The sequence below is a fragment of the Grammomys surdaster genome, unplaced genomic scaffold (genome assembly GCF_004785775.1).
Source record: "Grammomys surdaster isolate TR1022 unplaced genomic scaffold, NIH_TR_1.0 126185, whole genome shotgun sequence".
Taxonomy (NCBI): Eukaryota; Metazoa; Chordata; class Mammalia; order Rodentia; family Muridae; genus Grammomys; species Grammomys surdaster.
Window position 1 is genome coordinate 6,100,392 of NW_021620991.1, and position 15,357 is coordinate 6,115,748.

The following is a 15,357-nucleotide window of genomic DNA, read 5'->3' on the forward strand; positions in this document are numbered from 1 at the left end:
CCTCAAGCCTCACAGCCCCTCGATTACTCAGATTACAGGTGTGAGTCCACACAACTGGCTTATGTGGTGCTGGGGAATCAACACAGGGCTTCAGGCATGCTAAGTGTGCACTAACCATTGAGCAACATCCCAAGCCCAGGCCATAGCCACTAATCAAACTTGATGTTACCCTCCCTCCTCCAAATGTCTCCTGGGAAGGGCCCCAGTAGTGTCAGCTTTGAGAGAGAAACCAGCTCAGCTCACCCACCAAGCTGTGAAAAATCTTTATTGTTATTTTTTTTTCTCCATTAGATAGACTTTCAGTTAGAATAAGAAGCCACAGCGATACTTGCGCCTTTCTTCCTCAGAGGCTGAGCTGAGAACCACTGCTAAGATAGAGCACACACCATCACCAAGGCTTGGTCTCAAAACAGTCACAGGAACCAACTGAAGCTGGCCACACCCGACTTTAGATAAAATCACACAATCACTGAACAGCCCCATCTCTGCCCAGGGGCCCTGACACATCTCCAGACCACACTGTGCCAGCAGAGCAGGCACGTGGCTGTCAGTGTGAGCTCATACCGTGCCTGCACATACACGCTGTTCCTCTCCAGGAATGATGCTCTCCTCTTGGGCTCTTGCTGGTCAGGTTGGGGGTGACGGAGCTGATTCTGCACTGTCCTTGCTCCCTGGAGCTCAATGGCCGAACCAAGCATCTCACTGTCAGCTAACAGGGACGATGTGCTGAAGGACATGGCGTTCACATCCTCCTCCTGGAACAAGGCTGGTAAGCTTGAACCATCCACCAACAACGAGGTGTCCCAGGGCTTGGTCTCGAGACACGCTGGCACTGGGCTCCAGCACACTCTCTGACACATGGGAGGCCTAAGCCCTGAGAAGGGAAGATACTCCAGAGTTTTCTGGATCAGGACCAGAAAGGGCCATCAATTATTTGTCACGTTCCTGGGGAAGGAAGGCATGGTGGGCACGGGATGACGACCCAGATCCTTCTTCTCAGGAGCTGCTCTAAAATGTAACCCCGGGGCTGGACCTGAGTAAACTGTGGGGCCTACTATGTGAAAGTCTAGCTGGCTTTCCAAGTGGGTGCTTCATAATAAATAAGCCATGCTACTCTCCCTTCTGTGCGGACACGGTGAGATACAATGTAATGGGGGCCTGGGCTCAGGGAGAACACATTTGCTATCCTGGACCTACTGCCCCGGCAATGGACCCTGGGAAGCCTGGCTAGCTTGTGCTTGGAACTGAGCTTGGAGTCTCTGGGTTCTGGAAGTGAAACTGGAGCATCTGCTTGGGTTCAAGGCTCTGGTAAAGATCCTTATAATCTTCAGGATCGGGGAGGATCCCAAGGCCTGAGGAAGTGAGACGCGGGGTGGGGGGGAGGCTGGAGCTGCCGGTCAGCACTCCTGTATTTAGCACAGGCTGGCCAGCAAGGCCTGGAGAGCTCTGCTCAGCACTCCTGTATTTAGCACAGGCTGGCCAGCGAGGCCTGGAGAGCTCTGCACAATCCAGGAAACTGGCTGCCTGCCAGCTCTCAGAATTGAGTATATCAATCCTGCCTCCTGGTCACCCCTAAGTTCTGGGCTGCTGGCTCAGGACAACACAAAGCTCCCTGGGGGCCCTGTTGTCCAGCTGTGGACCCTGCTCTGGGTCCCTGAGGTCCCTTTGCTGGTGGAGGCAGGTGTGGTCATTAAAGCACATGCAACCTCCAGGTGTACCCTCAGGCCTCACAGAAGCAGCAGAGTGGAAGTAAGCCCATGGCAATGGGAGTTAGGGGTGAGCCAATGGGAGACCAAATGCATGGACTTAATACCAATCAAATTCAAACACAAACCCACGGCAGCAGCCCGCTCTTTCTGTAATAAATATTGCAAAGCTCATTTAATTTCTTTCTTTTCTTCTTTTTTTTTTTTTCAAGTCAAATATGGCAATCACTATCCCGAACCCTGCTTTCTGCATTCAGAACAGAGGAAGTGGATGATGCGAGCAGAACGCCTGCAGCCAATCAAATAAAAGACCACATCCCATAGCCAGCCAATCACAACCCTTTTCCAGTTTAAGCAGCCAATCGGGCCTCTTCACATTCCTAAAAATGACCTAAATAAAGCACCAGAGCTCGGACAGCTTCCAGGGAAGCCAAATACCGAGGCGCAAATTTTTAAAAAAATAAAGAGTCAGAAATAAAAATAAAAGGTTTCCGTTGGTCAAGATTTAAAAATAAAAAGGTTTCTTCCTGCAGCCAATCTCAAGTCCATCCCTTCAAGCCAATCACAGACCACCTTGATGCCAACCCTGCTGAGTGGCTGGTGGGGAGGGTCGGGTGGGGTATGGGGAGCAAAGGGTAAGAAGACGGTGGTTTGCTACCACTCAACCAGCAGAGGAGCCACACAGATCTCTTGGCCATCGGTAGCTTCCAGGGAGTTCCAAGGGGCTTCCAGCTACTGCCTCCGGTCTTCCGTCTCCGATCTGGAAAACGCCATCACCACATCCTCTGCACCTGCAAACCAGGGGACAAGAACTGCTGATGGCTTCTGGTGTCAGGACAAGGCAGAAGGCTCCTGTGCTCACTGGGGGTGAGGGGGGCACTCCTCCTTTATCTTCCCACCCCTGGCAAAACAGTGCTGAGCTCAGAGTGCTTCAAAGGGTCTGGGATGTAATTCAGTTGATAGAATACTTGTCTTGCACGCAAAACCCCCTGGGTTGGATCCCTAGCAGCACATGAACTGGGCAGCGTGGCATGTCTCTGATTCCTGCATCCAAGAGGTGAAGGCAAAGGGATCAGACGTGCATGGCCATCCTTGGCTACACAGTGAGCTCAGGGCTAGCCTGGGGCACTCAGCAACCTAAAGAAAACAACACGGAAGGAGACAAGTGCTTCTAATGATGCCCACCTCTCATTCAACTTCCTGCAGTCAAGCTGTGGACATGGCAGCCATCCTGCCCTGCTGCAGAGCTTCAAGGTAAGGTCCAGAGGTTTGTTCAAAGCCTCATGGCTAGGAGATGAGACAGGCCCTGGGGCAGGACTCTGCTCTGCTCACTTCCCCTGCTCCAAGGGAATCACATTAGGGTGGGAGGTAGGATTTTTTGGGAACCTCTCTCCTCTCAAGTGTAGATCTTGGTACTGGAGAAATGGCAGTTAAGAGTACTCATTTCTCTTGCAGAGGGCTCAGGATCAGTTCCCAGTACCTCTACACACTGGCTCACAACCCTCTGGAACTCTAGAACCAGGGGATCTAAAACTCTCCTCTGACCTTCATGGACACCATATACATATATACAGGCAAAATGCTGATAAAGTACACACACACACACACACAGAGATTTTTTTGGGACAGAGTTTTCTTGTGTAACAGCCCTGGCTATTTGGGAACTCACTCTGTAGACCAGGCTGGCCTTGAACTCACAGAGATCTTTCAGACTCTGACTCCCAAGTTCTGGGATTAAAGCCATTATGTCTGATACCCACAGTCATTTGTGATTGAAAATCAAATCAAAATTGAAAAATGCTTATCATTGTTGTATGGTGGGGAACACACCCCTGCATGTGTGTAAAGGTCAGATGACAACCCTATAAAACTGGTTCTTTTCTTCCACCTTTACATGGACTTTGGGGATCGAACTCAGGTGGTCAAGCTTGGTGGCAAGCACCTTTACACACTGAGCCATCTTGCCAGTCCTCCCATTATGGATCCAAACACTATTCATCTCTGCAGCAGCTTCCCTTTGCTCAAACCCAGCCCTTGTTCCGAGCAGCCTGGCCAAGCCCACTTCCAGCCTGCTGCCTGCCAGGCTTGATGGAAATGTATCATACCGGTTCCTTCTAGCTTTTCTTAATCCTGAATTTGAGATTTTACTCCAGCTACTCATGAGATCACTCCCTTTGTCTTGTTTTCCCTAAGACAGGCTCTGACACATAGCCAGAAGAGGCAAGGGGAGAAGGGAAGGAGCTGGAAATGCTAACCTACCCAAGCTGGCGGTACCTCCTGGTCCCTGCATCGCACTGTCTGCCTTTTCTAAAGGGTGGTGGTCCAGCACTTGCCCTAAACAGTAATATCGAGGCTGCCTGTGGCCCTCTGGCACACTTCCCTGCTGTGCTGTTGGAGGCAATCTCCCTGGAAGGCAGATGGGAACAGCAGGGAAAGGAAAGGCCTTTGGATCAGGTGGGGGTGGAGTGCAACAGGGCCTCTGGCACTTGGACCATCTCAGCATAGTGTTGGCCATCCTTGTCCACACCTCAGAGAAGAGCTTCCTGTGTGCCTTGCTGCCTGGAGGAGCCAGGAGGCACCTCAGGTAGTGCTGCAGAAGGGTGGCCCATATGAACCCGTGACATGTGGAAATCCTGCCTTCATATCAGCACAGTGGTGCTAAGGGAACAGGATCTATCATCCTCCGAGCCTGTTTCTGCCTCACCGGCATTCTTGGAAAGACAGACGAGCCTCCAGAAAGAAGTGCAGACATCTGGCTTCTTGCTTGAGATCCTTTCTCTGTTCTCACTCCAGTCCTGGGACCATGCATTATCACTGCAAGCAGGATTGTCGCCAGGATTACATCATACTCTGTGGCGGCTGAGCTGAGTACCTAACAGATGCTGGTTTCTCTGAGGGCTGCCTCCAACTCACTAGGCATGAGGGGGTCGAAGCAAGACTGTGCTGGGGAGGCAGCAGAAGATGCTTCTGTGGCAATGAATGGTGACAACCCACTTTCTTCCTTCCTCGGCTGCCTCATGGCCTTTCTCACAGGGACCTTGGGGCTCGGCAGGGAGCTGCATACACAAAAATAGCACTGAGTCCCCAGGAGGGAATGGGCCCCTAGCTCCTTAGAGAAGCTCAAATCCCCATCACTGGGCTCTGCAAACTGCTTGTGGGTACACGTCCTGTACTATAAAGACAGCAGTTGCTGGCTGTTTTTTATGTCAACCTGACACAAGCTGAGGTTCTCTCCAAGGAGGGAGCCTCAACTGAGAAAACGCTTCTTTAAGACTGGGCTGTAGGCAAGCCTGCAGGCCGTTTATTAATCAGTGATCAATGTGGGAAGGTCCAGTACATTGTGGGTGGAGCCATCCCAGGACTGTGGTCCTGGGTGCTATAAGGAAGCAGGCTGAGCAAGCCATGGGGAGCAAGCCAGTAAGCAGCACCCCCCATGGCTTCTGCATCAGCTCTGCCTCCAGCTTCCTGCCCTGCCTGAGTTCCTGCCCTCACTGCTCTTGATGATGAACTGTTGTATGGAAGTTGAGTGAACTAACCCTTCCTCCCAAGTTGCTTTGGTCATGGAGTTTCACAACAGCAATAGAAACCCTAACTAGGACAATGACCTTGTCAAGGTCACACATTTACTCTGATGAGTATGTAACAGGACACCTAGAGCAAAAGCTTTGTGAGAATTTTACCCTCCCACACTGCCAGCTGGCAAGTTCCTCCCTGACTGGGAACCCACAGGCATCATTTCGGAGCCTGTGTTCTGTTGTTGGGGCTACAGGAGTCCTCAGAGGTGCTGCCCATCCCGCACCTGCTCCTGCAGGACTTGCAGACCACCACAGCTTCCTTCCTCTGAAGCCAGAGAATGGGCAGAGCATCCTGGGACCTGTCCCTATCAGGAGTGGGCCAGGTACTCAGCATTTCGTTAGAGCCTGAGGATGCTGGTGGTCCCTCCCTTCTCTGGAATTTAGATCAGCAAACAAAAGGGATGGGAGAGCTATTCAGCTGGTTATCATGGCTGCAGCCCTAAAATTCCGTTCCTGAGACAAAGGGGTAACAGAAGATCCCTCAGGTACCCTCTCTGCTGTTCTGTAAGTAGCCATCCTCTACCTCCAGGCCAGCAATCCATTTATAGGTAAGGCTCTGTCTTCCCCAGTGGTATCCACTGACAGCTCTTGTGCTCAGAGCATCTGCTCATTGATTCCCACCAGATGTAGGTTAGCCTAGGCAGACAGGAGCTACTCAGATGCTCCTGAACATCTTCTCCAAAAAACTGAGCAATAAGACTACTGAAAACAGACAATGTATCACACACACACACACACACACACAGAACAGATGTGGACCTCCTATGAATATAGACAAATATATTTAACAGAATGTTAGCAAATTACACAGAGCAACATATAAAATGGGATCATATTCCCAGACCAAATGGGATTTGTTCTAGGAATGCAAGGTTGGCTTAGCATCTGAAAATCAGGTGATATAATGTAGTTTACCAACACAGTAAAGGGCAAACTGCACACAGTCCCCTTAATGACACAGAAAGTCAATCTAACAGAATCCAATATCCCTCACGATAGAAGATACATCAGAGAAGAAACATGGAATTGTTCTACCCTGTCAAAAGTCACCAGCAAGAACGCCACAGCCGTTACCACAGTGCAGGGCTAAACCCACCCCAGCAAGGTGGGAACAAAAAAGGTCAGTCTGTTCTCACCATTTCTACTCAAATTGAGTTTTGTTTTGCTCTGGACACTAGAGACAGGTTTCGTGTAGCCCAGACTTGCCTTTGACTGACAAGCCTCCTCCTTCATCTCCCTGGTGCTGATGAAAGAAGGAACTACCTCTATTTGTAGATGTCATAATCCTGTAAGTAGAATGCTCTGTAATTTCCACTTATTAAACAGCTATCAGAAGGAGTGACTGTGATAAACTTGTAGGGCGTAACACCGACATGCAAGTCTACCTGCACAGCCTAGCAACGAGAGATCTGAAGATGAAGCTGAGAAAATAAGTGACGGAATCATTCAGAATACTACTACGACATTTAGGAACGCACTTTTTCACACTTGTGCACTACTCTGTGTGTGTGCACGTGTGTGCGCGCACTGCAGCACACGGAGGTCAGAGGACAACTGCAGGAGTCTGTTCCCTCCTTCCTTGGGGATAGAACTCAGGCACTGTTTTGTTCATTTGTTTGTTTGTTTTTCTTAGATGAAGTTTATCTGTGTGGCCTTGGCTGTCCTGGAACTTGCTCTGTGCCTCTGTGATGGGACTAACGGCATGCGCCATCTCTGACAAGCTAGGCCTTCCACTCTTACCACTCAAAAAAAAAAAAAAAAAAAAAAAAGTTGAAGTCTATCACCCACGCACCACCTGCCCTTTTCAGTGATGGATTAAATAAATAAATCCAGGCCACAAGACACAAGAGGCGAGATTACCACTGAGTTCTACAGCTGAACTCAGTTTCCCTAGAGACAGGGTCTCACTAGGTAACCCAGGCTGCCTCAAACTCAGGATGCTTCCGCCTCTGCCTCCTGAGTGCTGGGATTACAGGCGTGGTCAGCCAGCTCATGACAGCAGCTCTGCATCATTCTGGAAACCCAAGTCCAAGTTCCCAGGAGGTGCAGCTTCACACACATGAACAGGGTAGGCAGGAAAAAAGCCACAGACAGTAGCAAGCACGGATAAGGAAGTGGAGAAATCAGAGCCTTCCCTGAGAAACCCCGCCCCCTTTCTGAGGGCCACTCTGAAGCAGTGTCCGGGTCCTGTTGCCCAGGCAGCTGCAGTCTTCAGCATTCTCAGCACCATGGTGGTGGGAGTTAGGGGTGAGGGCAGGAAACATGGTCTCATGAAGACCAGGCTACCCTTGATGAAGCCCAGGCTACCCTTGATGAGGCCCAGGCTAGTCTTGAACTCACTGTGTAGTCAAGGATGACCTTCATCTTCTGACGTTCCTATCTCCTGTCCCCAAGTGCTGAGCTTACAGGTGTGCACCCCACATCCAGTTTTGTGTAGCACTGGGGATCGAGCGGAGGCCTCAGGAATGCTGGGTAAGTAGTCTGGGTAACTGACTTCCATCCCCGTTAGTCTGATCTCTATCTGGCGTACAGGCTGTGTGATCAGGGACTAGCCTTGGTCTCCGTCATATTCAGAGCACTTGCTCCGAGCCATTGTTCAGAGACTGAAGCAGCTGGTCGACCAGAGGCCCAGGCTCTGGAGCCCTTGCCTTTAACTACACAGGAGAAGGGAAACAACTGTCTGTCTGTAGTCATCCAGAGCCCGGAGGAGTGCCAAGCCTTAGTCAAAGCCTGGCCCAATCTCTCTGCATCACTATGAGAATGGAACCAAGATCTGGGATTAAAACACACCACCACCACAGCCCAGGACGCCCGGGGGGATTCGACATGCAGTCAATTGTCAACTGTCCTCCCTGCACTCCTGTGGCTCATCCGAAAGCAGGGCTGGGGTCAGCTTCTGAACTGGGTGGGGCAGGCACCCACTGGCCCTTCCATCCCACGCCCCATGCCAGCTTGGCCCTTTAGTGGAGCCAGTCAAGTGACTGGGGAGAAAAAAATGACAAATATGCAGAAGCACAGAAACAGGGAAGCTGGCCCCTGGCCGGGGGCGGGAGGCAGACAATGGGGTCACTGGTCTGTTTGTGAGCTGGGGATGAGTTCACACCAGCAGTGTTGGAAGCCAGGCTCCGTCTCAAGCCCGCACTCATGTGTCGGTGACAATGAGGCTGGGGGAGGTGAGGCTGGGGAGGGCTTCCTCAGGATGGATGAGAATCACGCTTGCTATGTTTTGTTGCAGCCTAAGACAGGTTCACCAGATGTAGTCCAGGCTGACCTTCAACTTGTCTCTTGCAAGCCCAAAGACCCCCACAAACCAGGAAGGGGACTGCCCTATGTAGATGGCACAGTGAAAAAGGGGGACACACAGGAGGTAGCACCAGCCACAGCTGGATACCATATGACCTAAATCCTCAAAGACCAGCTTCCATGATAACATGAGCCCTGAGGATAGGGGCCTTGGCTCTGCCACCTGTAAGGTCACAGCACCCCTTACTGGCATAGGTGGCCCAGGACTACTCCAGCTTCAGACATTCTGGGGTGAGGTACCCATTGTCTCCTGTACTCCTATGGAACCTTACACCTAGCCAACCAAAGTACAAGATTAGAGAGCTGGGAAGATGGTTCAGTTGGTAAAGTGCTTGCCTTGCAAGCAGGACGTGTACTCAGAGCCTCAGCACCCATGTAAACACGGTACACAGCAGGATATGTCTGAAACCTTCACGCTAGGCTGTACAGAGACGTGAGCATCCTTGGGGCTCACTGGCCAGCTAGTTTAGCCAGCCGGGAAACTCCAGACTCAGTTAGAGATCCTATCTCAAAAATAAGGTGGAAGGCTGCCAAAATGGCGACTTAAGTTAAATCCCCGAGTCTTGTAAGGAGCGGAATGTGGTGTGTGCATCTGTGGTCCCAGCATGCCTCGGGGGGGTTAATAATTATTGCTATTGCGGAGGACCTCTGTTTGGTTCCCAGCACCTACTTGCTGGCTCACAGCCGTTTGTAATTCTAGTTCCGGGAAATCCAATGGCCTCTCCTGACCTCTGTGGGCACCAGCCATCCATGTGGTGCACAGACACAGATATGGGCAAAACATTCATAAACATAAAATAAGTCTTTTTTAAAAGAATTAGCAGCCTGAAAAGCTAAAGAACTGCAACCCTAAGGCTGCAGAGTCTCCACATTCCCAGGGGGGAGAGGGAACCCCCTCTGTGAGTCATCACCAAAGCCGAGCACTTTGGTCAGGTGCTTCCACATCCTCAGGGAGCACCCCTCCTGAGCCTCTGAGCTCCAGCCTCAGGGAGACAGCTCCAGCGCACGTGGCACCAGCTCCTGCTGGAGTAAAGGATGCCAGGGGTCCAGTGATTCCCACTGTGGGTGCTCCGGCCCTTCCCTGACTACCTGGGTTGGGAGCACTTCCTCATGCTGGAAGCTCATCATTAGAGTGTTACCAAGTGCTTGTTGTCTTACTACTCAACTGCAATGCCTCACTGCAATGCCAGAGCTGGGGAATGGCTGCCTGGAAAAGCAGGTCCCAGAGGCCCAGCAAAAGGAAGATCTTCTGAGGGGAGTGAGCCTGGTGCTCACCCTGTACTGGGCTTCCTTCCACATGAACCAACACCCACTGGGCAGTATGTGCTGTTTTTAGCAGCCCAAGGCTATGAGCCAGGTGTTCCATACACCTCCGCTTTGATACCCCAAAGCTCCCAGCGGATGCTTTTTACCCAAGGTAGCACCATACTTAGGTTGCTATGGGAACAGTGGGTTCTGATTCACCAAGGATTTAGCAGCAGAAGCAGCAGGAGGCTCAGTGGCGCCTACTGGGCTCCAGCACCCAGAGCTGTCAGAGGTGGATTCCTAGCACAGGCTAATGAAGGTACAGGAGACAACTATAGGCCCTTCCCAGGCCTATAGCTGTAGTGTACCCCAGTAGCAAGACTTGGAATCTAGGACCTGGGTTGACCCTGACTACCTGTGCATCCAAGGGAAGTCCCTGCTCACCCAGCCTCAGTTTACTCATTTGCCAAGTATGTTAAAGAGCTCCTGTCCCATCGTTCTAACACACTAAGAATAATGTGTAAGGACAACTGTAGGGTTAAATTCCAGCTGTGTTCCCTGAGGTCCCTGCACTCAATCCCACCCTCCCACCTGCTGAGATGCAACACACACACACATGTGCACACAGACACACGCATACACACACACATGCACATATATGCACAGACAGATACCACACATAGACAAACAGAGACACATACACACAGACACACACACACATAGACACATACAGACAAACAGACACACACACAGGCACATGCAAGACACACAGATACACACAAACACACAAGACATACACACAGACACACACACACAGACATACAGACACACACAGATACACACACACAGGACCTTTACAGCTTCCTTTACTAGGTGAGGGCTCATTCTCCTCACTTAAATTTCCAATATCTCCCCCAAAATATAAGCTCTTCTAGACCAGAATTTGAGTATGTCATAAATACTAGTTAGCTTCAACTGTCTCCCTGACATAGCTTAGGATCACCTCAGAAGGGAGCCTCAACTGAAGGATCACCCGGATCAGACCTGCTGTGGGAGACTGTCTTATTGCTGATTGATCTAGGAGGGCAGCCCACTATGGAAGGCATCGCTCCCTGGGCAGGTGCCTGGTGGGGGTGGGGGTGGGTCAGCAAGATGGCCTCTACTGTGCCTCCTTGGTGGGAAGAATGCTGTGGGAACAGCCAGTGGGCGGGCAGCCTTGAGTATCTGCTTGATCCTCAGTAATGACCTGTGATCTGTAAGACAAATACATCCTTTCCTCTCTCTCCTCAGTGGCTTTTGGGCAACAGAAAAACAAACAAACAGGATGGGACAGAACGTGGGAGTGGCATGGGCCTGTCTCTGCAAGGGTGCACTAAAGACCCCGCTTTAGACTGCACACCAGGGGCACCCTGGAGGTCTTTCCTTGTTGTGGCTTGTTTTGTTCCTTCCACCTCATCCCCAAGACAGAGTTTTGACCTCTTGCCTGAGGCTAGCCTGGAATTCCTAAGCTCAGGTGACCTTACTACCTCAGCTTCCACAGTAGCTAGACAGCAGACCGACTTCATCATAGCTGCATCACTGTCTAAGATGCAGCATCCTAGGTGTATATGGCGGTCACTGTGACTCACTGAGCCTAGGGAAGAGCACAGGAGCCTGGACTTTACAGGGTCCCTCAGTGTAGCACTGGCTCCAGCCAACTCCTGAATGCTAAGATGGCAGGTGTGCAGCACCATGCCCTGCTTTGTGTAAAATGCAGACGACCAGGCCCTGCTGGCAGGAGCTGTGATTCACTGGGGCTGAGGACAGACGACCAGGCTCTGCTGGCAGGAGCGTGATTCACTGGGGCTGAAGAAAGGCCTGGAGCCTGCATTCCAGCTTCTCTGGTGGGCCTCACCCCCAGTCAGTCACTCGTGGAAATCTACATACTCAAAGCTCTTCTGCGTTTGTACAGATACCGTATTGTCTGCCCTTCATGGAGCACAGGGCTGTCATCAGACACTATGCTGAGTTTACAGTAACGTGACTGGAACTGTCCAGCTGCTGCAGAGTAGCCCTCAGCTTCCCTTCCAGGACCGAGACCCACATCTTAGGAAATCTGAGGCACACCAGGGGCGTTAATGCCTTCCAAGCATTTGTACTCAGCTTTAAAGAACAGAACCCACCACTCTGGGCTAACCTGAGCTGAACTGGATGCTGGGCTAACCTAAACTGAACTGGATGCCAGGTTAATGCATGTAGAACTGGGCTGCTGAAGGAGGAACCAGCCTGTCTCTCAGCACATCCGTCACTCTTCCGTTTCTTCTCAGTGACAGGAGTTAGGAATCAGATCCCCGCGGATTTCTGTACCATCATGTGACTTCTGGCTCAACTTTGTTACTGGGTTACAGGTAATTCTCACAGAAGTGTTGATTAAAGCTAAGAGTCTGAGCTTCATGTCCCACTGTGACTTCTGGGCTGACTCTAATTTCAGCACTGACTGATTCCACCCGGGGCCTCTAGAAGGAGCCTCTAGAAGGAGCCAGGCCTGGGGAGAGGAGAGCCAGAAGCCACACAGAAGTGGCTGCCTAGGAAGCCACCCCACAAGGCTTTGATCTAAGCAGGAACAGCTACTCTGGGCCTGGAATGTGGGCCGTGAACAAACCACAGACCCTTTCCCACAGATTCCTGACAGTATGACCACACACTGAGAGAGCAGACACTGGCATGGGGGTCTGGAGAGCACAGTTGACTCTGGGAGGGTGTGAGAGGGCACATAAAGGAAGAAAAAGAGCAGAAGCAGGACGCTGACAGGGGAGGGGGGATTCCACAGAACTTAGGGCACTGGGTGGGAAATGGAGCCTCTCATTCTACCCTCCTCCATCCCAGGGGACTGCAAGGGTCAAGTGGAGTAATTGCAGAAGTGGGTCACTCCCGAAGTGCCTAGTTCCTGCTGCTATCCCTTGAATATAGCTATCATAATACGTCTATATAATAAGCTAAGTAATAAATCAGTTTATCCACAAGACCCAGGGAACTATTTTAGGCCCTCCAGGAGCACGCTCAACCAGGTGGCTGTTTCTGCAGGGGAAAGCCAGCAGGCCTGCGAAAGCTCACAGTCCTTTTCTGGACTCTGACAAAGGCTATGCTAGGCCCAGGGAGCCACTGTGACAACCAGTAGCTCTCAAAGGCAGGCCAGGTGTGTCTCCTAGGATTCCCTAGGCTGAGAAAGAACAAGATCACAATGAGCCACGTCGGCCTGGGGACAACAGACAAGGGCCCACCCAAGAATAACAATTCCACCAGGTGTGGTGGCAATCAGGGGCAATCCCAGCACTTGAGAGGCTGAGGCAAATCATAAGTTCAAGGCCAACGTGGGCTACATATCTCAAAAAACAAACCACACCATGTAAAAACATCTCTAGGAGACTGGAGAGATGACAGAGTGCTTAGGTATACTGGCTCTCTTCTAGAAGTCCTGGGTTCAAGTCCCAGCACCCACATGGCAGCTCAACTGTAACTCCAGTTCCAAGAGACCAAATATCCTCTTCTTGCCTCTGAAGGAATTGGACACACATGTGGTACACAAACACACATCCAGGCAAAATACCCATACATAGGAAGCAATAATGAAAAAAAGTTCACAACTCTGCTGGGGGCTGGAGAGATGGCTCAGCAGTTAAGAGCACCCTTGTGGTTAAGGTCCTTGCAGAGGACTCAAATTCAGTTCCCAGCACCCATGTTGAGTGACTTCCGCTCCAGGAATTCTAACATCCTCTTTAGGATTCCACAAGCATTTCACTCAGACATGCATGTATCCACACAGACATGTATATATACCTTCCACACACCACACATATCCATGCAATCAAACACATTTTAAAAATCTTAAGCAAAATACAACAAAACCTAGGAGCTAGATAGCTCAGTGGGTAGAGCCAGATGCAGCCAAGCCTGACAACGGTGCTCCACCTCTGGGCACACGGTGGTAGGATCAACTCCCAAAAGCTGTCCTCTAACCGCTACATACATCCCATGACATGTGCATGTGTGCACACACTAGATTAAATTGTAAAAATAAAAATAAAAACAAAACACTAATGACTATTCAGGCAATTGGCTAAGGTATGGCATTTGCAAACTAGAGATCTAGAATGCCTGGTACTCACTAGGTGCCCTGTACCATGTGTAGCACTAAGGCATGAACCGCCCAGAGTGGGCACATTCAAAGCATCCTGCAGGTTCAGGGGCCAGAACAGCAAAGCAGCAGAAAGAGCCCCCAACCTCCCTCATCCCTTCAGTGACACTAGGTAACCATTTCAATTATACTTGGTCCTTAGGTAATATGTTGTCCTGCTTTAAAAGACATATGAAGGGCTGGAAACATAGCTTAGCATGTTTGCCTAGCATGAGTGAGGGCCTAAATTCAATCCCCAGAACAGAAAGAAAGAAGAAGAAAGGCAGGCAAGCAACAATGAACCCCACTTTGGCTTGTAAGTCATCCATAAAGCTATCTTAACATAAATAATAAAGATGTACAAATGACGCTAGTCAACACCTGTCACATCTGGAATCCACACTAGCTAACTCTATGACTTTAAGCTACCTCTCTCAGCCAGAGAGAACTCATGTCACAGGGCTGTTGTGACACTCCTCGGGAGAACCCTTGTACATTACTTTGCAAGGAACTTGGCACAGAGACGGAGCCTAACAAATGCTTCCATTATGGTTAATAGTAGGAATGTGCTCTAACAGGAAGAGACTGGTCAGTAACTGATGGTAAGACAGATGCTGCATGTTATGCAACGGCCAGAACATTTTCTTGAGAATTGTTGAAGAGCTCAATGAAACCACCTGAAGTTAAAGTTAAATAAATAAATATATATATATATATATATATATATATATATATATATATATATGTGTGTGTGTGTGTGTGTGTGTGTGTGTGTGTGAATATCAAAGCATTTATGCTGTAAACTCTGACAGAAGTGCCTGCCTATGTTCTAAAAGCTGCAAAATATAAAGGAAAGAAACAGAGTCCATGGCTACATAGTGGGACCGAATCCTTTAAGCTTATGTCTCTCCTCTCCCATTTTCTACAGTGAGCATGCATCACTTCAGAGCCAGGAGACACAATGCACACCTATGGGATAGCATGGGTGAGGAACGGATACCTAGCACTCTGTGCCTGCTTCAAGAAGCTGCAGCCCCACCCCCACCATGTCTGCAGCTGGCCCATCGCAGAAAGGCCAATTTCCCAGAGAAGCATTGATTTCCTTTTGTTCAAAGCAGAGTCCTGCCTGACTGTCAAGTCTGCTTGGCCATCCTTGGGGACCAGGGACAGTACTCACAGAAGTCACTGCCTCTCTAACTCTTAGCTCCAGAACCTGCTCAATCACTACATTCAACTGTATTCACTGAGAGCCTAGTGAGGTCTATCCAGCCACACAGATGCCCACCTAGAAGGAGGCCTCAGTCCAGAGCTCAAAGACCTCAGTATCTGGTCAGCAGAGGGCCTGGCCTGGGCTGCAGGAGGCTGAAGGGTGAGT

At 50.3% G+C, this 15,357-nt stretch overlaps 1 protein-coding gene across 2 annotated transcripts in view; it reads right to left on the reverse strand.

The window, feature by feature from the left end:
* Positions 1 to 246: 246 nt before the first annotated feature.
* Positions 247 to 15,357, reverse strand: part of Ctnnbip1 (catenin beta interacting protein 1) — a 48,572-nt gene continuing 33,461 nt past the window's right edge. For both annotated transcript variants that reach the window (XM_028757900.1, XM_028757899.1), the window contains one exon: positions 247 to 2,497. In XM_028757900.1, coding sequence (XP_028613733.1) covers positions 2,439 to 2,497 — 59 coding nt within the window. In that variant the 3' untranslated portion in view covers positions 247 to 2,438. The remainder of the gene's footprint in view (positions 2,498 to 15,357) is intronic.